Source organism: Corvus hawaiiensis, chromosome 8 (assembly GCF_020740725.1).
Source record: "Corvus hawaiiensis isolate bCorHaw1 chromosome 8, bCorHaw1.pri.cur, whole genome shotgun sequence".
Classification (NCBI taxonomy): Eukaryota; Metazoa; Chordata; class Aves; order Passeriformes; family Corvidae; genus Corvus; species Corvus hawaiiensis.
Genome location: NC_063220.1, coordinates 17,467,851 through 17,494,762, shown reverse-complemented (window position 1 = coordinate 17,494,762; position 26,912 = coordinate 17,467,851). Strand labels below are relative to the sequence as shown.

Genomic DNA, 26,912 nt, shown 5'->3' with positions numbered 1-26,912 from the left:
AAATACCTGAAATTGAAGCCAGCCTGCCTGGAGCTGAATAGAAGAGGAAAAGGGCCAGATCAAGAGCTTGGTTTCTCAGACATAGTTCTCCAGGACAGGTTGTGAGGGATAAGCCTCCATTTGCAGCAGGACTTGTGTGTGCAGTGTATTACAGATTCTCAAGGGATGCAGGCACCTGGGAGTGATCATCTGACTGCCCAAGGGATAGAACGTGGCAAACCTGGCAAAGCAGCTGGCAGGACTCAGCCAGTTTCCTTAGGGGACGAGGGGAGGTTGTCAGCAGCTGCTCAGGAGAAGTATTTTGGCATTACCAGGAAAGGAGAACACCAGTAGAGATTGCTAGGATAAAAACAGAGGGAAGGCAGCTGGTGGGCATCTGCTTTTTCTGTAAGCTCAACTGAGAAGGCCACTTCTGATCTTACAGGTTTTGTAAGTTGCAAGTGTCAGGGGAGCTGCTTGTGCAGTTTTAAATCACTCCATTTCCCGAGTTCATTTTTCTAGAGAGCTTGACAAATTCCACTGTCTCAGCTGTTTAGACTAGTTCCGGAAGTTTTGTAAATAAACCCCTTAAAGGCGCTGTGCAATTACCCATGTGTGCTGTTTCTTAGGAGTGTAATTTTTCACAGCTGCTGTGAATGACTGAAAAGGTGTGTAAATAGACAACAATAAAATTTCTAGCAGTGGTTTTTCATGTTCTTTTGAGAAAGAGAGTGCATCTTTCTTACCTTAAAAACAGTTTTTCTGTAGCTCATCCTAGATTTTGGACTACTTAACCCCCTGAACTCTTTGCTGCTTAGTTCTGAGGACAAATAAAAGATGTGTCATCTAAATTCTCCCTGGAAGTATAGGTAACACATCCTTCCACATCCCTTTAAATCACATATCTGTAGTATTGAAGTCTCTCTCAATAGACTGAAATCAAAGTAGTCACATTTCTGCCTGCCTGGCCTACTAACCATCCACGTTGGATTGTTGGCTTTTTGATTTTCCACAAGTAAAACCTGCTATCTCAAAACTGAGCATGGAAGAGGCACTCCAGTCCATGTGCCTGTAGGTCTTTTTAACTTAAAGCTATGCTTGGTGACACAAAAATATATTTGCATTTCTGCTGACCAAAGGTGGAGTTCCCTCTTGCAGGTCACTGTGTTTTGCTGCTGTGGGAATTTCCAGAAAGAAAGAGATAACAATAAGGAAAGGCTGTGTGGGGATGTGGGGTCTGTACCATTCCAGCAGTAAGAACCTGAGGGATGAAAGCATCTGTGCTCTGGTGGGAAGGATATATCAGTGCAACACTCCATCCGTGCCTGACAGCACTGTGTGCTGCACCAAGGGACAGAAATGGAAGTGCTTTCTCACCCTCCTTTCTCTTCTTCCCCTGCCCACACCTATAGCCTTGGTCATGGCAATCATTCCAGACTGGGAGACAAGGTGATTAGTAAGCTTTTAAAATCTTCTCTTTAAGAAGAAGACAATTTGAATAAAAGGATTAAAAACTCAGCATCATTTCCCACAGCTAAAGGGCCCTCTGTGTTGGTTCTGTTCCCTTTAAAGCTTGGAATGCTTATGCTTGTTGGTTTGGGGGAGAGTGTGGGACTTTTTTCAGTAAACAACTTCAAATTTCCATAAATTAGAAACACATTTAAGTTTTGGAAAACAATTGTTTGGCAATTGCTTTTACAAGAAAACCATGCTGCAAACACAACTCCAGGCTGTGCTACAAAGATGTTTCAGGTTGGATTGTACTGAGCAATGCAGGACCAGAGTCAGTATCTGAGCACGCAAAGCCAGGGCCTTTGACGTGGTTTACATGTAAATGTGATGGTTGGTTCACATTCCAGTCGCTCTCTTCCCCGAGGAAATTTGAGGATAAAACCACTGGGGGTTCGTATTTACAGAGAGTCCAAGACAGACGATTTTTTCAGATACAGAACCATTACCAGTTCAAAAATGGCTGCATGGAGGTAGGCAGGTAATAGTGGAAGCTTAATACTTGTGCATGAAAGCAAGAATAAGTGAAACTGAAGTGACTGCTGAGTTCACTAAGATAAAACCACATCAGTGAGTCACTCCTTCCAATGATATTGAGAGGCAAGATGACATGTTCTGTCATCACAAATTGCTTCAAAACTAATTTAGACATAGCATTACCCAAAGAGATGCTAGTTTTTAATTTAATCCAGATAACACTCTAGATTAACCAAGTCACTAAATCCATTAATGATACAGATTATTTTTCAAATCATAAAAAAATCATAAGAAATCATAATTATAGACCGGAACTGTGTAGGCTTTCCCCTGTAAAGTGCTTACATTGATCAACATAGGGGAGGACCAGGCCTTTTCCAGAGCTGAATATTGGCTCAGCATGGTTTTAAGTGTCATATGCTCACTCTGAAGCTCATGAGGAGCCCACTTTACAGCAGGACTGAAAACACACCTACTGAGTAAAAACCTGTGCCTTGCACTGTTGTACTGTTATCTCAAAATTGCCAAACTGAGTATCATTTGAAAGACTCAGACTAAATTTCAAGCGAAGTATAGGACTAAATTGCCAGTGAGAATTTGGGAACTCCTGCAATTCACAAGAGCTGACAAAGAGTTCAATATTTAATGTGTGCCTAAGAATTAAGATAGATAAATAAATCTTATTTCTTCTGAAGATACAAAGTGGACAATAGCAACAGCAAAAAATAATCATTTTATAGCTTCAAGAGTCTCTGCAAATATCCTCTATTTACTCACAAGGACCACAGTTTAGCTTTCAGCAGATTAGATAGGAAGTCTGTGGAACAACACATCACGTTATAAGGAGGAAGGAAGCTAGGAGCATTTTGGAACAGAAGAGAGAAAGTTTGGTTTGGTTTGGTTTGGTTTTCTTACATAAACCCTTACAAGCGAGTGTCATGCCTTTCCTTTTGTCTGGTAAAGTCTTGTGGTAAAGACCATGGGGAAATGCAAATATAGGAAGTAACATCTGTAAAATCCTGTTTTAAAATCTCAGCACTATCAATACACAGAACCTGCTGTCCTCTCACGCTCAGTGGCACAGTATATGCTGAGCTTTCAATGAAAACAGGAAAAAGTCAACCCTTATTTGCTTTATCTCCAGTATATGTTTTCATTGAATTGCAAAGGCCTGAAGTTACGTGTTTGTTTGGGTCTTCTGCTCATGAACTTTTTTCTCACATGTACATCTAAACTTTGACTAAAGTACACTGCTACAGAAAGCACTTCAAAGTACACACAACATGCAAATGGATTCAATCCCTCGGAGTTTAGAACCTAAGCTACCTTCAAAAGGATTGGAGAAATAGGGAAAATGTATGCTAGGATTACATCATGAGGACGAAATACAGGTATTTCTAGTATGGGATCCACGCATGTATTAGTCAAATATTCATTTAACAACTTTCGGTTTTTTTAGTGTTCCAAGTTCTTGCAATAATGAGCTTTTATACTGAGGTTCCAGGTCTGATTGGCTAGAGATTAGGTACAGATATAACCTGGGGGAAATTCCATATTTGAGGAAATGCATTCTTGCTGTGTGTCTGAACTGATGCAAATGTTGAGGATGTGAGGGAGAGGAGTAGGCAGGATCATTGCACAGCACATTCCACTGCCAGTTTGATCATCCCCAGTAGCTGTCAGGCTACGCGGTTATGCCAAATCAGACAATCGTCTTACTTGTCTTGACAATAGCAAGCATAGTTTTGCCTGCAGCTGACTAGAACTCCCTCCAGGAGTAAAGTACTGTATCAACTCTTAAGCTTCATGCAGATAGCAGAATAATCCCCATGAGTTTAGTTACAACCTTTCTTGTGGGTTTTGCTCATAGGCTTCCTATGGCAACATATCCAAGTACCAGTTAGCCTTACCCTTGCTTACTCAGAGAGTCAACAGTACATGAAACAGGCTGTTATAATGTACAGTTACAAAACACAGTATAAGGTATAACTCATTGAAACCACAGATTATCAGAACGTGCTAAGCTGAATTAAGAGGGATTTCTAGAACTGAAAGGATAACTTTGGGACATCTCAAAATGGATAAACAGCTCAAAGAAATCAGAAAATGTTTTTTGCCTCTTGCATTTGGCAGAAAAGAAGGAATACTTCCCTGTCTTTCTAGAACACACCAAAATACTTAAGATTACAACCATCAGAAAGACTGGGGATTCTTTCTCACAGCTTAATAGATGAATGGCAGATTCCAGTATTTTTTTAAGCCTCAGTTTTTGCTCTAAATATGCATCATGTTCTTAGCAAGGAAAAGAAGGGTTGCTCGTCTGTGATATACAGAGAACAGAGAGAGTAGTTAAGTACTAAGATTGCAGCATTTTTTACTGTTTATGTAGATGTTTATGAAAATTATTTCCTGTTATCAAAAAGATGCTGCGTCTCAAAGTGCTGTTCCCTTTATAAATTCACATTGTTGGAAATACTAAGGGTTCTCTCTTCTACTGGACAAACAGCCTCTGTAAGGTCACACAACCCTCTAGACATAACATAAGGGCAAAGACATTTTTGGATGATGATGTGTAAGTGTTCTTTCCACACTTTCTACATTATTTGTGCTTTCTCTGTTTCCATCATTATCCTGGGAAGTTTATTATTAGTAATACAGGATAGATGATTACAAGCATTAAAATGTTTTGTAGTGGACATTAGACGTCCAAGTGGATGTCTGCTGAATGAGACATCAAAGACTTGCATATCTCTTCATGCCTAAATTTTTCAGTGTGACTTCTGTGAGACTACATTTTGATCTTCTGTATTTAACGTTCTTCTAGCAAAACATAGCCATTTTGTTCTATGTCTTAGGATCCTGAAAGGTTTGATTCTATTCCTCTGAAATCTACTTGAAAGAACAATCTACTTTGTAGAAAACCTGTTTATATTCCTTCCCAGGTTTTTTCATGCAAGTAACAATTAATTTATATGATTGTGAAGGACCAATGCTCCCTTTTAAGGGGCTGCTTAGAGAAAATTTTTCAGGCTTCTCAAAAATATAATAATACAATTGCACTATGACTTTTTAAACTGCATTCTTCAATATTATGTTTCTATAAAATTGAAAACTATTTTAAAATAACATATGACTCTAGAGAAAAAGTAAATGGTTCACTTTTGAAATAACATTACAATACTTTAATAATAAAAGTCTGCAACTCTGAAACTGAAATTGATGTCAGTCTCTTTTCCCAGGTAACAAGGGAAAGGGCAAGAGGAAATGGCCTCAAGTTGTGGCAGGGCAGGTGTAGACTGGATATTAAGAAAAAGTTCTTTACTGAAAGGGTTGTCAAGCACAGGAACAGGCTGCCCGATGAAGTGGCTGACTCGCCATCCCTGGAGGTATTTAAAAGATGTAAATGTGGCACTCAGGGACAGGGTTTAGTGGGGGACTTGGCAGTGTTAGGGTAGTGGTTGGACTCTATCCTAGTGATCTTTTCCAAGCTAAACAATTCTATGATTCTATAATTCAAGCAAATGATACCTATGCAAAAGGAACCATACCTGTTCTTAATACGAACAGAGGAATTAATAAAATGAAATGCAATATGATTTTTTTTAAATGACCATATTTATTAAAAAGAGACAGTACATCACAGTTGAAAATATAAATATCAAAATTATTTAACAGTTAGCCAACCACCCTGGCTTGGCAGCAGTATTTTGCAAAATCATTGCGCAATAATTTTCTCTGGCAGATTAAACTCCACAAAATCCATGATGTGTACCTTTTCTGTTTACATCATAAATCATCCTACAACAGTAGATAATGGTCTGGCGTATGTATAAAACACCATACAGTAACATGATACATGCTTTATGAAAGCTGGAAAGAAGGAAAGGAGAGAGAATGTCTCTTAATGCTTCCCTTAAAACTTTGACTCAAACTCAAGCAACAGATATTCACTTTCCCATTTGCAGTCACTTAGCACAGGCAGTTCCAAGTGCACATACAAATACACATATATTAAGAGGATTTGTTATAAATAGCTATTGCTTTTATAGGCAGCTTCAAATATACAATCTTCTGTATATCTTTAAAAAAATAATGTCCCAGTTTAGTCTATAAAAAATAAGAGTTCATCCACAGGTAAATACTCTTAATTAGAGTGTGACTCCATGAATGTCCCGAAGAGCTTGTCCCAGTGTGTGAAGTAAGGAGCATAGTTTGATTTGAATTTCAGGTGATGCAGATCATGATGTGGTGCTCCTCCGTACAATCCAAAAGGCACAAGTCGGTGAGTTGACCACGGAAGGTCATATCCTGAATGGTCCTCCACTGACAAACCAATGTTTACAAGGAAGAAAATCATTTCTGTCAAAGGATGGCATCCGAGGAGCAGTGGGTTTATAGCAGCAAAAAATCCCAGTGAGAGCAACTCCCATACACTGGAATACTGTGTAGTAAGGGCAAACGTCGACACATGCTTGTGATGCACCTTGTGGAAGGTCTTGTACAGCCAAGGCACCTTGTGATGAAGCAAATGCCACAGGAAGTATTCAAAATCAAATAGCAGCAGACAAACTGCTACTTGCAGCAGAACCTCAGGCAGCTCCGGAGCTATCACTGGTAGATTCATGGGTCTCCAGTACCAGTGTAGAAATGTCACCGGGAAGATCAAAACAACATGGTGATACACACTTTGAATAATGCAAGGCACCATCATTCCAAGGCTTGGATAGTTCTGTGGCTGGATTTTGTATTTTCTCAAGTCTGGTAGTCTAATGCTTAAAAAGTCCAGTGCAATATATGGAAGACAGAAAGCCATGTATGCTGTAAAAGAAAACAGCACTGGAAAAAACGGTGACTTGATCAGTGGCTCCTTTGCGGTGACAAAGTCCCAAAGAGACTGCAGGCACAACCTGTCCCGCTGTGCCTCCATCGCAGAGCTGAGCAGCACTCGGTGTGACAGGCTGCAGTTCATGCTGATTGCAGTCTGAGGCAGCTGAACTCCTTGCAGGCTTTTATCCAGCCTGCTCAAGCAGTGACTCCACCCCACTCCACTTACATAGTATGTGTAGCTTTAAAGGGGAAGTTCCCTTTCCTGTCATACAGAATGTGATATAATGCATTACAATCTCAGAACAGAATTAGCAAGCCAAAGTAATCAGCAGAGCTCTACAAAAGACTGGCACTGTAGGAAAAACAAGCAGAAGTGCAGAACTCTAATGCTGGAATTCAGAGAAAGAGAGCTGGAACATCTTCCACTCCACTTAGTGCAGACACTTAAAAAATTGCTGTTTCTTATTAATTTTGAATTGTGTCATCCTTTATTATCCTTTTGCCTTTATAGGTAAAGCAGTACAAATTGCCATGGATTTTTTTTTTTTTTTTTAATGTGAGTGCTACCTAAACTCCAGGTCTGACCTGTGGATACCTGGTGGATAATGGCTCTGTGCAAACACATATTTTCTTAATGATCCCTTGGTTATACAACAGCCTTAGTTAAAACCTTAAGGAGACCCACGGTACACTTCTAGACTGGACGTGGTGGCTGGGACTTCTCTCTGTCTAACATGACATTCGAGGTCACGTTCTCCTTTATGTACCTGTATCTACTTAATATGGAAAAATTCACCTGACATGACTAGATGCAAAATTGAGCCAACAACTTTTGAAGAACATAAGATCCCCCAGTTGCAGAGAGTATAGGGTAAAATCTCATTATGCTTCCAGACAGATGCTCAGTGACCAGTATTATCACATTATTACAATAGCCACTCCACATCTCAACAGCTGTTTTAGCAAGTTGATATGGAAATCCTCCTTTACCTGTGTATCAAACTAACATATGAACTTGAAAGATCCACCAGTTAGACCTATGTCCTTTAAAGGATCTTTCTCTGACCACAGGCAAGCACACCACAGGCAGAAGCCAGCAGGCTTGACTCCCAACATTCCTAATTTGCTAAAAACATTTAGAGGTAGTGATGGAAGTTTTGATTTGACCACTAAGACATCACTTCTCTTGTGCTTTTAGAAAAAGAAAAACAAAGTTTTGAACATTTAGGGAAACAAAGCTTGCCATAAGCTTCCTATGAACTCACCTCTTTTGTCGGTAAAGCATTTATTCTAATATTGGAAATGAGCTCAACTTCCTGGATGACTTTATTAGCTTGTTCAGATGATTTTAGTTCTTTGCTAATCAGAAAAGTAATCTGAGGGGGGAAGTGTGAGATTGTATTTCCTTGCTTCTCAATAATCAAGAATGATTAATTAGCAGTGACCTTTTCTGAATATACATGGATTTGTAACACTTAAGTTTGCTTTCAGTCTCAACTGTTTTCAATAGATTCTGCTCTCTCCTTAGGCTTCAAGAATTTTACTTAAACAGTAACATTATCTGTGCTATTATTCAGGCAATCAGCAGTTCCTTGTTGGAGACAGGTTTCTACCTGTTCCACATATATTTTGGAAGTAAATTCAGATTCTTTGCTGTTATGAGACTGTTCTGTTGAATTAATTTATTTAGATTGTTAACTGTCATAAATTAAAACCCAGTGCAAGACACTAATAGATGAGGATCTGTATCCAAGAGCTTCATTTCAATCTTCTGACTGCATTTTATCCTAACCTCTGTTTCACAGTAAGGCATTTATAACATGATCACCACCTGAGTTCAAGAATATTCATGTGATTTCTGTTGATTTATACAGTTACAATCAGAAATTAAGTCTCCCAGATGGGATAAGTGATCCTCTCTTATTAGAATTATGCAGGGAATTTTTTTTTCTATGATGTATTCCAAATCTCACTAAAGGGAGATTGACAGAAATTGCTCAGCTGCCTTAAAGACACTCCTCTGACTAATCCCTACAGATACGCAAAGTCTCAAAAAGTTTTAGAGCCATTGCTGCCTACAAGCTAAATTTTAAAGAATAGGCATTTTGCCTGCAGATAAGGTCGTAGAAAAATATTCTTAAATCCCTTAAGGAAAACTAACGGAACTCGGCAGTGCTATTACTAGGATACCCTGCAACACAAAGCCCAAGCAGGGCGCAAGCGAGCAGCGCTTACCTGGGAGGCTGGCGCCGCCCCGAGACGGGCTCCGCACCCGGGAAGGGGCTCCGCCGCACGGCTTGCCCCGCCGGCAGCCCGGCTGGGGACAATGAATCCTCAGCATCAGAGAGGGCAGACCCTCATCCTCCAGAATCCGAGTGCGAGGCGTCTGGCTTAGCCACCAAATAGCATTTATCACATATCTCCGCTCTGCTAACTTCGGTTTCCTTGTACGACACGAAAAAAAGGCAAAGTACACGCAAATCCTTTCCGTACCTAATTCAGCAACATAACCCCAGCTTTTTTCACTCAGCTTACAATGCTGCCAAACTTTCCCATGTGTTACAAGAATCTAAATGGCTCTCTCAAAAACTCACTCCTGCTACAGAGTTTAGGTTGAAGGGCACATAGTTTGGAATGAGGCCCCACAAAGGGTCTTAAATAGATTCCACATGAGTACAAGATACAGGCACCTACCCGAGGCTGCGCTGTTAGGTACAAGCTATAACGCAAACAGCAAAATACTAGATCTAGGGTAGGGAAACGAGGAAAGTTAGCGGGAGGGGAAACTAGAATCAACATATTGAAACTATGCAGCAGCAGAGGGAAAAATTCTTTTTCCTTCTTCCTCTCCTTCCCTTCTGTATGGTAGTATTGTTGTACCAGAGATACGGCAACATCCCAGAACATGCTGAGCCTTCTACCGGGAAAAACGTGGTGGGGAAGAGAGCTGGTGACTTGCTCAGAACCAGCGCCAGGGAAGCAGGACAGGCACCAGAGCACCGGAAGGCAGTAGCACTGCCTGCTCTCGTTTTAAAGGAAGCTGTTACCGTGCTGGCACAACGCGGTGCTCACGCCCGGACTCACCTGCCCGCCGAGCCGGAGCGGGCCCGCCCCGCCCGCAGCCCCGCCCGCAGCCCCGCCCGAGCCCCGCCCGAGCCCCGCCCGAGCCCCGCCCGCAGCTCCGCCCGAGCCCCGCCCGCAGCCCCGCCCGAGCCCCGCCCGAGCCCCGCCCGAGCCCCGCCCGAGCCCCGCCCGCAGCTCCGCCCGAGCCCCGCCCGCAGCCCCGCCCGCAGCTCCGCCCGGCCCCGCCCGAGCCCCGCCCGAGCCCCGCCCGCAGCCCCGCCCGCAGCTCCGCCCGGCCCCGCCCGAGCTCCGCCCGCAGCTCCGCCCGAGCCCCGCCCGAGCTCCGCCCGCAGCCCCGCCCGAGCCCCGCCCGAGCTCCGCCCGCAGCTCCGCCCGGCCCCGCCCGAGCCCCGCCCGCAGCCCCGCCCGAGCCCCGCCCGCAGCCCCGCCCGAGCCCCGCCCGCAGCTCCGCCCGAGCCCCGCCCGCAGCTCCGCCCGGCCCCGCCCGAGCCCCGCCCGCAGCTCCGCCCGAGCCCCGCCCGCAGCCCCGCCCGCAGCTCCGCCCGGCCCCGCCCGAGCCCCGCCCGCAGCCCCGCCCGCAGCCCCGCCCGAGCCCCGCCCGAGCCCCGCCCGAGCCCCGCCCGAGCCCCGCCCGCAGCTCCGCCCGAGCCCCGCCCGCAGCCCCGCCCGAGCCCCGCCCGAGCCCCGCCCGAGCCCCGCCCGAGCCCCGCCCGCAGCTCCGCCCTAGCCCCGCCCGCAGCCCCGCCCGCAGCTCCGCCCGGCCCCGCCCGAGCCCCGCCCGAGCCCCGCCCGCAGCCCCGCCCGCAGCTCCGCCCGGCCCCGCCCGAGCTCCGCCCGCAGCTCCGCCCGAGCCCCGCCCGAGCTCCGCCCGCAGCTCCGCCCGAGCCCCGCCCGAGCTCCGCCCGCAGCTCCGCCCGGCCCCGCCCGAGCCCCGCCCGCAGCCCCGCCCGAGCCCCGCCCGCAGCTCCGCCCGAGCCCCGCCCGCAGCTCCGCCCGGCCCCGCCCGAGCCCCGCCCGCAGCTCCGCCCGAGCCCCGCCCGCAGCCCCGCCCGCAGCTCCGCCCGAGCCCCGCCCGCAGCTCCGCCCGAGCCCCGCCCGAGCCCTGCCCGCAGCCCCGCCCGAGCCCCGCCCGCAGCCCCGCCCGAGCCCCGCCCGAGCTCCGCCCGCAGCCCCGCCCGAGCCCCGCCCGCAGCCCCGCCCGAGCCCCGCCCGAGCCCCGCCCGAGCCCCGCCCGAGCCCCGCCCACAGCTCCGCCCGCAGCTCCGCCCGGCCCCGCCCGCAGCTCCGCCCGAGCCCCGCCCGAGCCCCGCCCGAGCCCCGCCCGCAGCTCCGCCCGGCCCCGCCCGAGCCCCGCCCGAGCCCCGCCCGAGCCCCGCCCGCAGCCCCGCCCGAGCCCCGCCCGAGCCCCGCCCGCAGCTCCGCCCGAGCCCCGCCCGAGCCCCGCCCGAGCCCCGCCCGCAGCTCCGCCCGAGCCCCGCCCGAGCTCCGCCCGAGCCCCGCCCGCAGCTCCGCCCGGCCCCGCCCGAGCCCGCCCGCAGCTCCGCCCGAGCCCCGCCCGAGCCCCGCCCGCAGCTCCGCCCGCAGCCCCGCCCGAGCTCCGCCCACAGCTCCGCCCACAGCTCCGCCCGCAGCTCCGCCCGGCCCCGCCCGAGCTCCGCCCGCAGCTCCGCCGCGCTCCCGCGGCCCCTTGCGGCCTCCCCGCGAGCGGCAGCGCCGCCCAGCGCCCACACGGCAACGGACACGCTCCTCGGCTCGAAGCTTCAGCGACGACGAACTACACACAGATTCGCAGCAGCACAGAAAGTCGGTAGGCACGGGTCTGTCACAAGCTTAATAGGTGTTTGGAGGGAAAGAGGGAGCCTAGACTCGATCTTAGAGGTCTTCTCCAACCCTAAATGATTCTACGATTCTAACCTTCCGTTAAATCCTTCTGTTTAGTTATTCTGTATATTCAAGTGCAGGATCTGGATACAAATAAGCGAGATGAAACTCTCCTCCTCGCATGCCAGGTAAGCAGCTTGAACCCTGAGCCCACAGGGATGCTGAGAATTTCAGGATGAAGAGCATGTATTCCTCTTCAGTTTTGATTAAAAACTTTAACCTAAACACAAAATACTTTTCTTAACATAACTTACACATTTTTTTAATCAAATTTTTAATCTCCACCTCCCCAACCAAGCTTCACTGAAAACCTCTCCAAGCCAGCAAAAAGCATAATCAAAGGTCACTTGAATTAGTTCAGAACAATGGCTGATGATGGAAAACTGCCAGTGAAGTAAATTGCTAATTCCCAAGTTTTACTTTAACAGGATCTGTTTTCAAAATAATAACCTTCAGGAAAAGATCCTAAAATTCTTTCATTCAGAAGTCGTAACTCAGGAATGAGAAATTGATTTGCATTCTCTGCAACTACAGACATAGCTTCTGGAGGGCTGAGAATGCAATGCAGACACTTCTGCTCAGAAAATAAGACTTAGCCAATCATGTTACAGGTGTGGCTACTGTCCAGCCAACCTTCATAATTTTTTATTTCACTGATGATTTCAATGATTTTGGTCATGCAAAGTTTTATAAAAATAGGCTGCTGGGGAAGGAAGGCAAGCTCCTGACAGGCAATGCTGCAGCATGAGTTATAAGACAACAAAGGGAGAAGACATTACAAATGCTTTAATTACCAGAAAATCTTCCACCAAGAGCCATTTTACTAGATATCCAAAAAACTATCCCAGAAAATCTTCCACCAAGAGCCATTTTACTAGATATCCAAAAAACTATCCCGCCATCAAAGTTTCTCTCTCACATTTTACAGAGTAAATCCACTTGTAACTTCTCATGGTATTAAGGCACTTCTATTTCTTTTGAGGATTTTTTTGTTTGTTTTGGGGGACTTTGGGTTGTTGGTTGTTTTGCGGGTTTTTTGGTATGGCACATTCACCGTAAATAATTGATAGAAAAATTTTATTCCCAAGCTGACAAAACTGTTTCTCTTGCAGGGCCCAAGTAGAGTAGGAGCTCTGTTTTACCACCTCTTCCTATGCTGAGGCACTTCTATACTGCTTGAGTTGATGTATAAACTTTTATCAGTGTTATCACTGGCCATGGAATCACTAACTAGTGTAAAAATGCTCTGCATGGAGCTAGTGCATTATTCAGTACACTCCACTAACATACACACACTACCACCCTTAGGCCTTCTGCAGGAAATGAACACTAAATATAATTGCAGGTGACTACTAAAAAATCCTTGTCACGTTTCAAGCACATGAGGACAAAACTAAGTCTTTTTATCCATGTTATCCCTCATCTGTCTGATTGTTGTAAATCTCTTAAGTCAAGGCCCTGAACTGTGCACTTTTCAGCTGCACACAGCTCTGCGAGTCTGACAATCCATCAGCTGAACAGGGACTACATTCTTCTGTGCTTTCTAGCAGAGTCACTACATGACACCTTCTGCTGGCTGAGACCAAGCCAGCAGAAGGTGTCCCATGCCCTCTGTTAAGCTAGTGCACCTTTATACGGAGGTATGTCCAAAGCTAATGTTCAGCCAACCTTCAACAGCATGTACATACATACCTGTAACACACAGACATCCATAGAACAGGCACTCAGCATTTAAGATCTGCTTAGAAAAATGTACTGTTCATCACTGAATTCTTAATTCATCACAGCTGATTCTTAGTAGACCAAGCTTCTCACTCATCTCTATGTTCAGACTGTCTTATTTTGCACAATTCTTTCCACTGACAGCTCTCCAAGTTTCTGTCACATAGGGCCTGCAACTTTAGTGAGTCAGGGAGAACTAAAGCAGCCCAATTTCCATAACCATCCCTACTCCAGCGAAGCAGAGAACCTCTATAATAGCTTTTGTATAAAGCTTCCAGTATTCTGGCTTTATTTCCAGGCACACAGGGTGTTCAGCAGCTGACAAAGGTGGCAACATATAGGATTTAATACACTCTACTGCCTTGACTGCACAACTACAGTATTCAGAAAGTCCAGAAAGGTATAGCCTTAGCACATTTTTTATTGAAGGTGGCAAAGGTCAAAAGCAGGTTCATGTGTACTGTAGCAAAGATTAGCTCCCTGCCTTACTGTGTGATTAAGTGCTATTTATGAGATTACCAGACAGTCTGTTAAGAAATCCAATTACCCAAGGTTTAAGAATATGATACAAGCAGCTTCCCACCATGTCAGTGGTTTAAAAGAAGCCTCACCTGGAGGCTTAAAAATGACTCCATCTTGTGAGTAATTATTTACAATTAGTACCTTACTTAAAAGTCTCAGAGAAATCCACCAGAATAAGAATGGCCTTTTAGGCTTGGGAATAGCTTCTTTCAGGGAAAAAGTAAAATGGAAGTTACTTAGCTATTTTACTTTTTTCCTGTACTTGTTCTAAGGATGAATAGTTGTGAAAAACAGACTTTGCTTTCTGGATTCTGTCCCAATGATTCCCATGCATTCATGAAACAGAAGTGAAACACCACACCACTTCAAACTCCAGGCAGGTCTTACGTTTATTGAAATAGCTGAAGCTTAATAAACATGATGCATATGGCTCTTGCCATACCACATACCCTCACAACTGTTAGCCACCTTGGATTCCTACAGAAGCTTCCTTTCAGCATAGGTAAAGCAAATCTGGCTGATGCAAATGTAAAGCACACTTAAAGGTGCAGGTAGGAATCACAACCAAAATATCATGAACCATTGAACCACTCTGTCCCTAAACAACACCTGAGAATTCCCTGAGTCTGAATTAGGAATCAAAAAAAAAAACCAAAGAAACAAGCCTTAATTTAAAACTTGGGTATATTTCTGCAAATTTTTTTTATTTCTTTTTTATTTTTTTTTTACAAAATAAGTTTGCCTCAATTTAAAATGCCTTATTTCCTATGACATGTAGAAAGGCTCTTTATCCTGTTGGGATTACTGAATAAATCTGGGTTGAATCCAACTATGGGACAGAAATTATCATCTGGACTGAGGCAACTGACTCTGGAGATTGTTCATTTGGCACAGAACTTTTATGTATCTCGGAAGAGACGAAGTCCTCTGCACAGTCAAAGGAAAGAGCTCCAAAGTCAGGCCCCTGAGACAGATGTGAATCCTCTTCCCCATTAAATGGGGTCTTAGCCTCAGTTTGAAGTAGAAGCTGAGACAAATGGAACTGCTGTTAATACTGTCAGGCTTCTCCAGGTTGTTATTCAGTTCCACACAGTAGTGGAGAATGCCCTATAAGCAGTTAAGAAGTAAACCGATCATCAATGCAGCAGATGACTAAAGGGAAAAGTCCACAGAAATTAAGTCACTCAAGCTGTTGAATTAATGCTTTGGCTCTCACCAGCAATAGACTGGGGGAGCTTGCTTTCTAGTTAGTGGTCAGTGCAAAATACATGTTACATCACTCTCATTGAAAGCCACAACCTATTGACAAAGTTAACTGAAAGTGGTTTTGTTTGAACCATTGCTCTTGTTCCAGGAACCTGCCAGGGCAAATTGCGACCTCTGTCCACAGCTGGTATGTGAAACACTTGAAAAAGGCTTCAGGGACACCATCAAAGCAAGAAAATGCAGCAATGAATCAGTCCCAAAATCAGAGATTTTAACTGACAGTGGTATCTTTGGCTTCACCACAGTTCTTCTGGGCAATATTGAAAAGGAAAGTAATCTGATCTTTTATGTGATGGCTAAAATAACAACACAACAAAAAAATCACTAAGTGCTTTGTAAAGTGCCAGCACCAAATAGGTCACTGCAGTACAAGAAGTACTTCTCAAAGGTACTTAGAAATGGCCACATACTGAGAAATGGCTGTGTTTTGTGCAAAGTGAAATACTTATTGTTTTAAGTGTCAGGCACCTGAGGTGCTGAATGGACTAACTTGTCTAATGTGTCTTTCAGACAGGTCACTAAATTTACATGCTCCTAAATTGACATACTCCTTTTGTGCTAAGTCCTACTGCTGTGTTTTGAGTACCATGTCACTTTGTGCAAAATCAGCAAAATACTGTGAGGAGAGAGAAATAATACTGAGAAAAAAATAACCAAATATGAATCCAATTCATATTATCCAATTGATAGTAGTCATTGCTGGCATTTTAAAAATGCATCATCCTAAGCAATGTAGCATTATTGCCAGAAAAGTGTATTTTCCAAAAAATGACAAATTCCTGGTGAACTAATACCCTGAACTACTATGTCAGTTTAGAGATAACTTCCTAATCATGTTGATTATTTCATTATACATGCGGTAAGGCGCATCAAGGCCCCAGATAAAATCCAAATGTTCCCACTCCGGAATGTTTTTGTGGTAAACCAAATTGGTGATTTGAGTGAGCAGCATAGCAACATCCTTCGGGTCTGCCAGCCAGTCCTGTCCACCAGTCCACACTGCAGTTGGTACAGTCATCTCTTTTATTTTGTAGAAAGGGGGAGTAGACTGAGGAAAGGGAAAGTGAAAACAAAACCATTAGAAAAAAAAAAAATCTTCAGTACGATACTACACTGCAGTGTAACATACTAGCAACTGCAGGAATGTGTCAGATTCTCATTTTCCCTCTTGGGCAGCTAGAGATGAAGTCCTGCCTCAACCAAAAATATAACTGCAAGAGTCCTGCAACACTATAGCATGTGAAGCAGTATGTGGTTTGAGGAGTTTACAAAGACAGCAGGGTAGCAGAATCTCAGAGAATGCATCCAATTCAAGATATTTCAACTCTAATCTAAAGCCAAAAGTGACTGCTACTCTGAAAGTATGATACTGCAATATTTTTCAGTCACTAAGAGAGAAGGGGCAAAATATTTTTGGCATTATACACAGCAATTTAGAAACAAAAATGCATGAGACTAAACAGACTAAATATAAACAATAAGCATGAACTGACAGCCTGTGCCTTATGATGAGAAGTGCAGGGGGATCTCATGATCTAGGCTGGCAGGACTTCCCCTCAAGAAAGAGTGTGCCACCACAGCTTCATATCCAAACATGAGTCCCACACTGAGTTAGGACTACCTCTGAGCTCTACAGTCCCATCTGGTTTCTTTTTGTTGTTTTGGAAAAAGCAGATCTCCTGTCTGGTTATTGTATAACACTAATAGCTCTTTAGCATGCAGCATAAATACAGCACCCAGAGAAGTGCCCAAGGACTATTTTCTGTGACACTCTAGAATTATGTATGTTAAAGGTGTCTACCTGGTTGTAGTGAGCCATATTTGCAGTCTTGCTTCCCCAGTCATAAGCTTTGAGTTCCCCAGTCCTCACAGCCTAGAAATAAAAAAATACACATTCAAAGAACACTACTACCACAAGAATTAAAAAGCATCATCATCTGGAGAACTGGCAAGGCAACCTACAGAAAAAACAGTGGAATGCCAAACATTAACAAGGACAACTGTCACTGCTTTGCCCAGTGTCACAGGAATGGAAAACATTAACATTAAATACCATTAGACTTCGTCCCTTAAGATTTCACATTCTCTCATAGCAATGGTAGAAAAGATTAAGGAAAACAGCTTAGTGTATCCAAAGCCAGGATGTGGCAGTTCCATGTTTACTTCTGAAATATTTACCTTGATGTCTAAATGTGCATGAATAAAGCAGGGAGCTTTCTTAGCAAGTCTACTCTGCATGATTCTATTTTTCAGAAACAGAAATTTATATAATAGGGATCTGGAAAAAAAAATCTTTACAAGTTTCTTCCTGAGCCAACACTTGAACAGTTGTGTACAGCAGAACACATTGCTTCTGATTACGTGCCCAAATCCAGCTATGAGATCACAATTAGCACTGACCACTGATTCCACGGCAAATGTCTCATTTGTCAGCCTTTTGACCAAGCTTCAGGCACAACAGCATCAAAGGCATGAAACTGTGCATTGAGATGAGCATCAAAATATACTAATAAAATATAAAATGAAGCCAAACCGAATAGAACAGAAAATCTGCTGCTTTTCACTGGCTAAAACTTGTAATCAAAACAGAGTTTGCTGAAAGGGAAACAAATACTCACTACAGCATCTCTCCAAGGTAAGTAATTCTGCTGTATTTTTTGTTGGTTGAGGTACTTAGAGCTGGCAAATTTTCAAAGAAATAGGGAAGAGGGGTGAACCAGATTAGTTCCTTATCATGACAGCAGCTGCAGTAAACAGCTGCCATTCTGACATTTGGCTGTTCCAAATTTCTCTTGGGCTAGGCTGCACATATATTTTGGCATTTTATTTCATTTAAATACCAGACACATCAATATTCTACCAACAAACCAGAGTCATGGGCACTTTAGATTCTGGAAACCCTACCTGGCTCCAGTGGATCATGTTTTGTACAGATGTTCCCGCAGGGCAGTGTGTTGAATACACATCCACTCGGCTCTGCAACAAGATCATTAACATGGTTTACTCCTCATCATAGTGCATCAGTTCTACCCATTGTTGCTTCCTGAACAATTAACAAACTATTCTAATCCTCTTAAAACTATCATAAACAAAAATTAACTGGAGCCATACATGCAGATAAGAAGTTAAAACTTTTCGGGGATTAATTGCAATGAACAACAGAACACTCAAGCTGAATTTTAAACCTAATAATGGTATCCCTTAAGCATTTTTATATATTCAGTCAATACTGTGTTAGAGTTCACAATAACTTAGCTATTAAAGAAAGTCACTAGAACACACCATATTCAAGTTTCTCTCATTAAAACCGCATAGAAGAAAGAATAGGTTGCCACAAAGGTCATCGAGTATTCTGTGGGTGCAAACATGGGTAGCAAGCCACTTCAGCAAGGAATTCTGAGGGAGGAATTGTTTCTTTCCCAACATGTCCTACAAAATAACAAACACATAGGGCAAAGATGTAATTGCACAGAATGACCTATTTTCAGTTTTTATAAAACAACTCTCTTGAGGTAATTATTTCCATTTGCTCTGGTGACAGGTGTGTCATATGAAAATCATTGATCTCCTTATCAGTGTTGTCATAGTTACTTCTGCTACAAATGGTGCAGTCCATTAACCCCACAAAATGTATCTGGGAACTGGGAAAATCTTGCAAGAATTTCAAACCTAACCTCAAATTCAAATAAATTTTGAAGTCAATTTACAGGTACACTGTACAGCTTCTTGTCATCAGATTGTTTAAGGCTAAAGTATGTTAAGCCCTGCCTGCTAATGTTAAATGGTTTTGTACTTGCAGCTTCCTCTCTTCAAACTATGAGAGAAAAACAAGATGCATGAGATGTGGTGACCACTTCCTCTTGATGAGTAGTTTTAAAATGTTCAAAGATTTAAAAAAAGTCCCACTGAAAACTTCCTTAAAAATGACACAGTTCTTTAAATATATGACTGACCCATGGGTTTGTCACTGCCAGGTTGTCCCTGCACTCCAGTTTTTTTGCAAGTCACCATGAGAATCAAGTTCCTCAGCACAACATGAACATCTGCACAGGGCACTGATCAGCTGCTAGTCTTATTAGACGAAGTTCACTGTGCCAGGAATAGGAGATCACAATTATTAATGTTGCTTTTATGTTAACTGCCTTTAGAGCAAGGACCTAGTACTACAGACAGACTTTAAATCAGTACAAGCTAGATCAGAAGAGGGTTTATGTCACAGAACAAACAACTCTGTGTGGGAATCTCCATGGGTGGTGGAACGAAAATTGATGGTTAAAAATAGACACACAGCAGGGTGTTCACAATGTCTGACTTCAGGCACTTACTGCAGTCTGCCTCATTCCCCTTGATGTTAATGGCGAAGAGGTAAACTCCTACAGTAGATGATTCACAGCATATAAAAAAAGCTATTGCTCTTAATCACCCTCAGAAGGATCCTCTTCCAATACTAAATGGCTGATTGTGAAACAAATCTGTTAAAGTTCATGACAATTCAGAAGATACGTATTCTGTATAAAGATATTATATGACTCTAAGACACAGTGACTAATTAATAATATGATTTCTCTAGTTTAAATTCTAGGAACATATAAATGGAAAGCCAATTTCATTCCATCTATTAAGTTGTAATTGTAAAATACTACTTTAAACTGATGCAAATTGTCTCACTAGACAGTAATAAAGCCAGAGAAGACACTGCTGACTTCAACGGCATCATTATGGTAAAACTGACCCAGAATCCTTGTCATATGTTACTCTCTAATCCACAGCTATTAACATTTTCTGCTATGCTATTTTCAGATAGAAAGGGGCGTACCTCATTTGGCTTGAAACATTTACACTCAAATACAAACCTTGAGTAGCAGGTCAGGAAACAACCCCAATTTTACCAGAGGGCTAGTGGCAAACTTGACTGTAGCTACTGGTGCCAAGGCAAAGAACATTTTGATTTTCTTAGCCAGCTGTGGCAAAGTTGAAAAAGCAACAAAAGCTGTAAATAATATAAGAATAATTAACAAACCTCACCGACACAAGTTGGATAAGAATTTTACCTGGCAGTAATTCTACAAAAATCCGAGAGAGAGTGTGAAAATGTACTTTTAGATTAATAGTTCAGCTGCAGTATCTATAATTAGGTTAGATAATGTAAATTAAGCTAGTTACTACAAAGCCTGAACTAAACACAGTAATTCAGAAGACCTGCCTTCTTCCAAATAGCAATTTAATGCTTACTAACCCAGCTTGCCTACCTCTTTTTACTAGAAGGCCTTACATGCAGCAAAGCATCCTGAAAATAGGAATCTTTAATCTCTGTGTCTGATTAATCTAATTTTATTATGTATAATTCGATTTTTTTTAATAGAAGCTGTACTGCCAGCTACCTGTGACTTCAATTTATCATTCCAACAGCTTTCCACTTTTAAATAAACACAGAAAGATTGTCTTTTCATTTTAATGCTGACGAATATTCCAGAAAGCTACTAAAAACCAGAAGCAGGAATTTTCAAGAGCCCTAGTTTTCAATCACTAATCCACATATGTGAAACTTGCTACCACTTCAAACACAACATATTCTAACAAATGCATCTCTCCACATACCCATTGTGGTGCCCTGTGAATGGCCAATGTAAAATACTTGTTCCTGGCCAGTTTTCTTCAAAATAAAGTCCACTGAGGCTGGAATGTCATACTTAGCCATTTCATCAAAGCTACAAAGCAAAGACAGAAAGTCAGTTGTGTAAGTAATCAGCAAGGAACAGCTGCACAGAGCTTTCCTGCACAGATCAGTTGTGTGGACATAAAGAAAAGCTTCCTTTGCATGAAACAGAACACTGATGATTGAGTTTTCACTTTTCTACTGACCACCTATGAGTTTCAGCACACTATACTGACCTCAAAACTCCCCTCTACTGTCCATACACGTGTGACAACACATGTGACTAGAAAAAATATCCTGCCAGTCCACAATGTGACTGTGGATAGAAAAATCAGGATACCTGAAAACCCAGAATTCTTCCTCCTTCACTGTGAAGTGTATGTGTTTCCTGGACCAGGTGTTCCCTCTGCTGTTTCCCAGCCACACATCATAGCCAGCATCTGCCAGCATAAAGCCAAGGCTGTTGTAATCCAAGTTTGTGATCCAGTTGCTGGCATCTGCAAGCAAACCATGCTGCAGAAACACAACAGGCCTTGGACCTGAAAAAGAAAGCACTTATGATAGATTCCTGTTCATTTGGCATTGCACACCTAAGAATAATTCAAGTGAGCTATTGAAAGTCTGTTTTAGATTTGCACTTGAGTATTTAATCTACTTGACTTAATCTACTAAGACTAGCAATTTGTATAATGGTCATAGTGCCATGAAATCACATGCTTTTTCACAAAAAGCTACTTTTTATCATTAAGAATTTTAAACTAGAAACTTCTTAGTTTCATAACTTGAAGCTCAAAACACACTAAAAGCATGTAACAGATGAACACAAGAAAAGCAGGAGCTACAAGAAAAGCACAGGTAGTCCTTTCAACTGTTCCAAGCTCACAAAGACTCAGAAAAGTGGCCCAAACTTGGTGGCAGTTTTAATACTTATGAACCTTGCCCTGCCCTCAAACCTGGGGAAGGCATTCCCTCATATGTGCTACTGAGGTCTTTGTTTTCCAGTCAAAGCAATGTCAAACTACTGTGCTGAGCTGTGGAAAGCTCTGCAACTGGTACTGATGTTATCTCTGTGCAACTCCTTTCCATCACCAAACCTCTGGCAGAACTTCAAGAGCAGTACAGCAGCCAACAAAGGAATCTGTGTTTCAAAGGACTTTCTCCCTTTAATTTAAGTAGTTATAAGAACCACAGTTAAGACTCAGATAGAACTTAGGAAGACTCTCTTGACTTCCCCATCCCAAAAAGGGAAATTGCACCTTTATGTGGAATACAGATTTAAAAATGGAAGGTTCCTGCTTCTACACAGAGGAAAAAATTAACATCTAATCCCTTAGGGGAATCAAGGCCTTCAGAAACTACAAAGAACTGTCTCTGGTTCTCACAGCAGCACAGGTGTTTTGGGTTTTACTTCTGCTCTAATAACTGAAAACAGGTAACATGATAACGAGCTGAATGCCAGAGATTACTCAGGAATTTACCTCCTCCAGTGACACATCAGTCTGCTACGATACAGACTCACACAGCACTTCCTCCATTGATAACTTAGACTTGGATCTTTCAGCAGAAACAGATAAATTACAACTTTCAGTCACCTATATCGTCCATCACAGCTCATGTCCATAAATGTTTGCTGCAAGTTTCAAATTCCAAATTAACAATATTCCCCTTCTCTGGAAATCTTTATACTTGTAGTAAGGAACCTTTTGAGTGCCTGCTTTTCCCATTTTGTTTAAAAATCCACATGGCATACTGTCCAGGCAAGCAGAGCAAGTAGCCAGCAGTGCCCAGCTCAGTTCAACATAACTGTTTACTCTGTTGCACCGATAGTTTATTGTCTTATAGGCAGGATTTTCAAGCCTAACACGGAATTTATTTTCAGTAATGTTCCACTTACCACTGATATCTTCTTCCCTTTTACTAAACTCAGATTAACCAACTTCTGAATTTTTGAGGAACAGGCTCTCCTGAAGCTCCCGTTTCGTAACACTGGAAGGGGAAAACTGTTAAACTGCCTTAATTCTTTAATTCTGTTCTCATGTTAACCTCCAATTTCTGCCAGTTCCTTTTTCACTTTACCAAGTAGTCACCAGACCTCCACGTGAATTGCACAATCATATGACAAACTGACTTAGATAATAATAATGACTTTCTATCACCTGTGATCCCAAAAACCCCAGAGGGGGAAATAAAAAAGCTAGGTCCTTAAATTACCCTTTCTGCATAGAGCATTTTGTTCTCTTCACTACAAACCCAAGAAGGTGAAGACAGACTTACTTCCACACCCTTCTTACCCATGCTATGCAGTGGTTTTAAGGGGTTTTTTACTAGTAAAACCAAAAATCTTTTTTTTTTTTTCTGAAGAACTGTGTGTTTTGTTCCAAAACATCATGTGATACATAATTCCAAGGAATACTATTCACATTATGCAGGTATTGCAAAAGAAAAATACAGCATATATACGCTAAGTCAGCAGTAACACACCATTGGTATCTTTCTGAGAAAAGATACCAAGTCTATAAAAACTGAAGATCAACATGAACTTTGAAATCTTCATTCTCCCGGGAGCTCATACTTCCACAAATGTGGTCAGTAATCCTTGTTTTTTAAAATTAAAGCACTCTGAAAAACATGAACTTGGGGTCGAGGGTGTGGTAAAGGGTATGTGCAGAATTCCCAGACGTCAGGAAACTTCTGTGTACTTATGTCATCAATGAAGGATTCAACAAAATCAGCAGGTACATGGGCAGCCTTTTTACTGAGGGTTTCTCTGAAATCAAATACAAAGACACCTGCCAGTTTTGACGGGGCTCTCCATGCACTGATCTTTACATGCTCCTTGTAAAGACAACAGACAGTGCAAACATCCTAACTCATACAAAATCCACAGATAAGCTCAGGAAGGCTGTTGCTTGGCCTTTGACAGGGGAGAGGGTTTTTCCACAGGTCTCGTTCACACCCAAGGCTATAGCACAATGATAAATTTCTTCTGTGAGCTTCATGTTTTTACCTGTAATCCTAGGATTTTTTCAGTCCAAAGTTTTCTGAGGCAGTCCTTAGAATATGTAATCTCTATGCAAATGGGCTGCTGTTATATGAATGTCTGTAGGAACTCGGGATGGTGGCAAGACTAATAACAAATTCAGCCACTGCACATACACTGTTAATTCCATATTCACTGTACAAGGATAGCCAGTCAAAAGGTACGTGTGTCCCCTCTTCCACATCAATCTGTCTCATTTTTAAAGCACCTATCATTCAACCCTTGTAAGTTTGAGCTTACATTCTCCCTATTCTCTCTCTCCCCCACTGCCTCACCTGCACACCCCCTGCGTCTCCTCCATGGTCTAAACCACAGTAGTTTTTAATATTTTTCTGGATTATTACAGGAACAAAAGTTTTATAAACCAAAGAGAGCTTTTCTCATTTTCATTCTTTCTTTTTCCAAACAGACATAAATCTTACCTTTGCTTCCTTCACGGCCTTTTTTTCCATAAGGTATTCTGTTAATGGAAAGTATATACCCATCCTCTGTTGTTACTTCATATTCCTCACTAGGGTATCCTCTGAAGGTAATAATTTCACTCTGAGGAGAGAAAAGAAACCAACTTGGAACCAGACTGTCAGGCTCCTCAGTCCAGGAACATAGGCAAAGTACCCTGGGTTTCTTCTAAAGGCTGGAATGTGGAATTAAAGGGTGTGGTAGTAATGTACCATCTGTCTATCAGGCAGATTTTCTTAATAAGACATCCCAGTACAGACTCAGGCACTAGCCAGATTGAATCCTAGGAATCTACAAGGACTCCCTGGACTGTCCCAGCCACATGGTGCTTACAGAGAGAAAGAAGATGAAGTGTTGGAAAGGAGATTATGGTAAGAGGGCAAAACACCAAGACGCAGATCAGGCAGACAAAAATTGAAACTGTCTGCTCTCAAGAAAACAAGTAACGAGCAAGTGAGGACAGAATAAAGTCACTGGCACCACTGCAGCATATGGAAGGAGAGAAGGATGTGCCATTTCTTACCTTTCTCCTCAAACCTTATGCCCAGTGCAGAGTTTTTAAGTGACTTAGCTGTCAAAGCAAACAGGAAAATAATAATAAAGATCCCTTCACCTGTTTAATGCTATGATTTCATTATTAGGTTTAATCTTCCATCTCTTATGGCTTGGGCTTTATGTTATTTTATTTTGATGAAACTCCACTAGGGCAGTGAACTTGCTATGTCATTGATTTTATAACCCCAACCATGCCTTGAGAAAATCTAAAGAAACGCAAGACATGATCAGAGTTCTTCTCTTAGACTGCTGGGCAAGGAAGAGGAGGAGAATTTAATTAAGCATGCTATTTCGTTTAATTATTCACAGTGACATTAACATTCCAAAATTATTTTAAGGCTGAGGACTACTCCAATGCTATTAGCCTTAGAGTAAATTACTATTTAGTCCTTGAAACTGTATTTACATGATCCAAGCACTTCTATTCTTATACACCTTAAGCATTTCTATCTTGAAGCATCTTCTCACACGTGTGAAAAACTGGCACAGTTTAGATAGGGTGAGGAAAGAGCAACTAATACCAGTTACCAACAGGAAATATTTCAGGAGTTAGCTACTGCAGCAGAAGGAGAATAAAGTTAAGAGAGTAAATCCCAAATGGGAAGAAAAGCAGCCGTGGGTAAGAACACAGGAGCATGGTGCTAGGAGCTTCACAAAGACCCGCTTTTCTAGCGGTTCCGACAGACTGCCGCAAAAAACCGCTAGCAAAAATCCACAGGTGTGGGTCAGAAAAAATGTGAGAGAAAGATCAGCTGTAGGCAACAGCGGACCAAGAAGGACCTGGAAAGAGGAGTAGAGAAAGAGGACGTGTAAGCCTCGGGTGTGAGCGGCTGCAGCAGCGGGCTGCCCGCTGGCAGGTGGCTGAAGCCGCCGGGGCTCTCACGGCCTCCCCCCACCCCGCTCCTCGCCCCGGTCCGGCCCGCGGCCACACCGCAGACAAAGCTCGGGCACTCTTCCCCGCGGCCGCGCCACTCACGATGTTCATGTTCGTCTCGGGGTCCACATTCCTCCTCCCTGCGGCGAATGCGCCCGAGCCGGCGATGCTCTGCAGCAGGAGAGCAGCGACCACCAGGCCCCGCATCCTGGTCCTGCAAGAAGGAGCCGGGACACCGCGGCGAAGCAGAACCCGGCGCTGCGGCGGCTGCGAGCCGGCCCGGTCGAGGCCTTTGTGCCGCCCCTCCGTGACAGGGGAGGGGGCAGCGGCGTGGCCGGGCCGGGCCGGGCGTGCCCCGCACGTCGCAGCGCGGAGGGAGCGGCGGAGGGCGGCGCCGCCGGGGCCGGGCTCAGCCCACACGGCGCGGCCCTATCGGCGGTACCACCGCCCGCCCGGCCCCGCGCAGCGCCGGCCTTGAGCCTCCCGGCCCGGCGTGATTCAGCGTTTCCGCAGCAGTACTGTGTGGTGTGAATCCCCTTGCGCTCCCGGGCTCCATTTCCAGAAGCCTTGCAGCCTCGAGAACGGCGCCCGTAGATTTGCTTCCCTGCCCTCCTGGTCTTCTGCATTTGCTCCGGCTGTGGGGCCTCCGGAGCCCGCACCATGCCGGCCTGCGAGGGTTCCGCCCTGGCCCCCGCAGCGGGCTCCATGCAGAAAGCGGCAGCGGCAGCAGCGAGGAGGGCGGCGGTGCCGCCTCGCCCGCCCGGCGCTCCCCGTGGCCGGAGCGGTGCCGGACACCTGCCCGGTGCCTCCGGTGCCGGACACCTGCGCCTCGGGCACGCCCGTCCTTCCAAAGGGCCCTACAGCGCTGACAGCGATCGCTGCTGCTCTTGCACGCATCCATCCGTCATCTTCGAGCATTGTCTAAACATATCAAACCTAGTACAAATGGGCTTAAGTTGCAGGCGCGGTTACCATCACAGCTTCCTGCAAACCTGTTTCATCTTCATGCTCTGTGGCCACTAATTGGCAGGCACTGCATTGCACAGCTACGATTTCCCAGA

General features: G+C 44.1%; 2 protein-coding genes across 3 annotated transcripts; both read right to left on the bottom strand.

Moving 5' to 3' along the window:
- Positions 1–5,571: 5,571 nt before the first annotated feature.
- CH25H (cholesterol 25-hydroxylase) lies at positions 5,572–9,892 on the bottom strand. Its single transcript, XM_048312050.1, has 2 exons — positions 9,028–9,892; positions 5,572–7,054 (listed from the first exon to the last, which is right to left on the bottom strand). Exon 2 carries the CDS (start codon positions 6,932–6,934, stop codon positions 6,110–6,112), a length of 825 nt encoding a protein of 274 aa, XP_048168007.1. The 5' UTR covers positions 6,935–7,054; positions 9,028–9,892; the 3' UTR covers positions 5,572–6,109.
- Positions 9,893–11,679: 1,787 nt separating this feature from the next.
- Positions 11,680–26,218, bottom strand: LIPA (lipase A, lysosomal acid type). Of its 2 annotated transcripts, none has more exons than XM_048310575.1 (9): positions 25,954–26,218; positions 24,386–24,506; positions 21,264–21,462; positions 20,866–20,975; positions 20,121–20,257; positions 18,550–18,696; positions 18,172–18,243; positions 17,069–17,140; positions 11,680–11,977 (listed from the first exon to the last, which is right to left on the bottom strand). In XM_048310575.1, the coding sequence occupies exons 1-9, from the start codon at positions 26,056–26,058 to the stop codon at positions 11,954–11,956; spliced, it is 987 nt and encodes a 328-aa protein (XP_048166532.1). In that variant the 5' UTR covers positions 26,059–26,218; the 3' UTR covers positions 11,680–11,953. The 2 variants fall into 2 exon arrangements, with proteins under 2 accessions (XP_048166532.1, XP_048166531.1); XM_048310574.1 differs by lacking the exon at positions 11,680–11,977 and adding an exon at positions 14,373–16,315.
- Positions 26,219–26,912: the final 694 nt, after the last annotated feature.

Bases quoted from the DNA above. Each gene is read 5' to 3' on its own strand.
- CH25H (XM_048312050.1), bottom strand. From the start codon at position 6,934: ATGAACTGCAGCCTGTCACACCGAGTGCTGCTCAGCTCTGCGATGGAG.
- LIPA (XM_048310574.1), bottom strand. From the start codon at position 26,058: ATGCGGGGCCTGGTGGTCGCTGCTCTCCTGCTGCAGAGCATCGCCGGC. The intron at 24,507-25,953 runs GTGAGTGGCGCG...TTCTCTCCTCAG, and splicing joins CCGAGACGAACATGAACATC to AGTGAAATTATTACCTTCAG. The intron at 18,244-18,549 runs GTGTGTTCTAGT...ATCTTGTTGCAG, and splicing joins ATGAGAGAAACTTGAATATG to AGCCGAGTGGATGTGTATTC.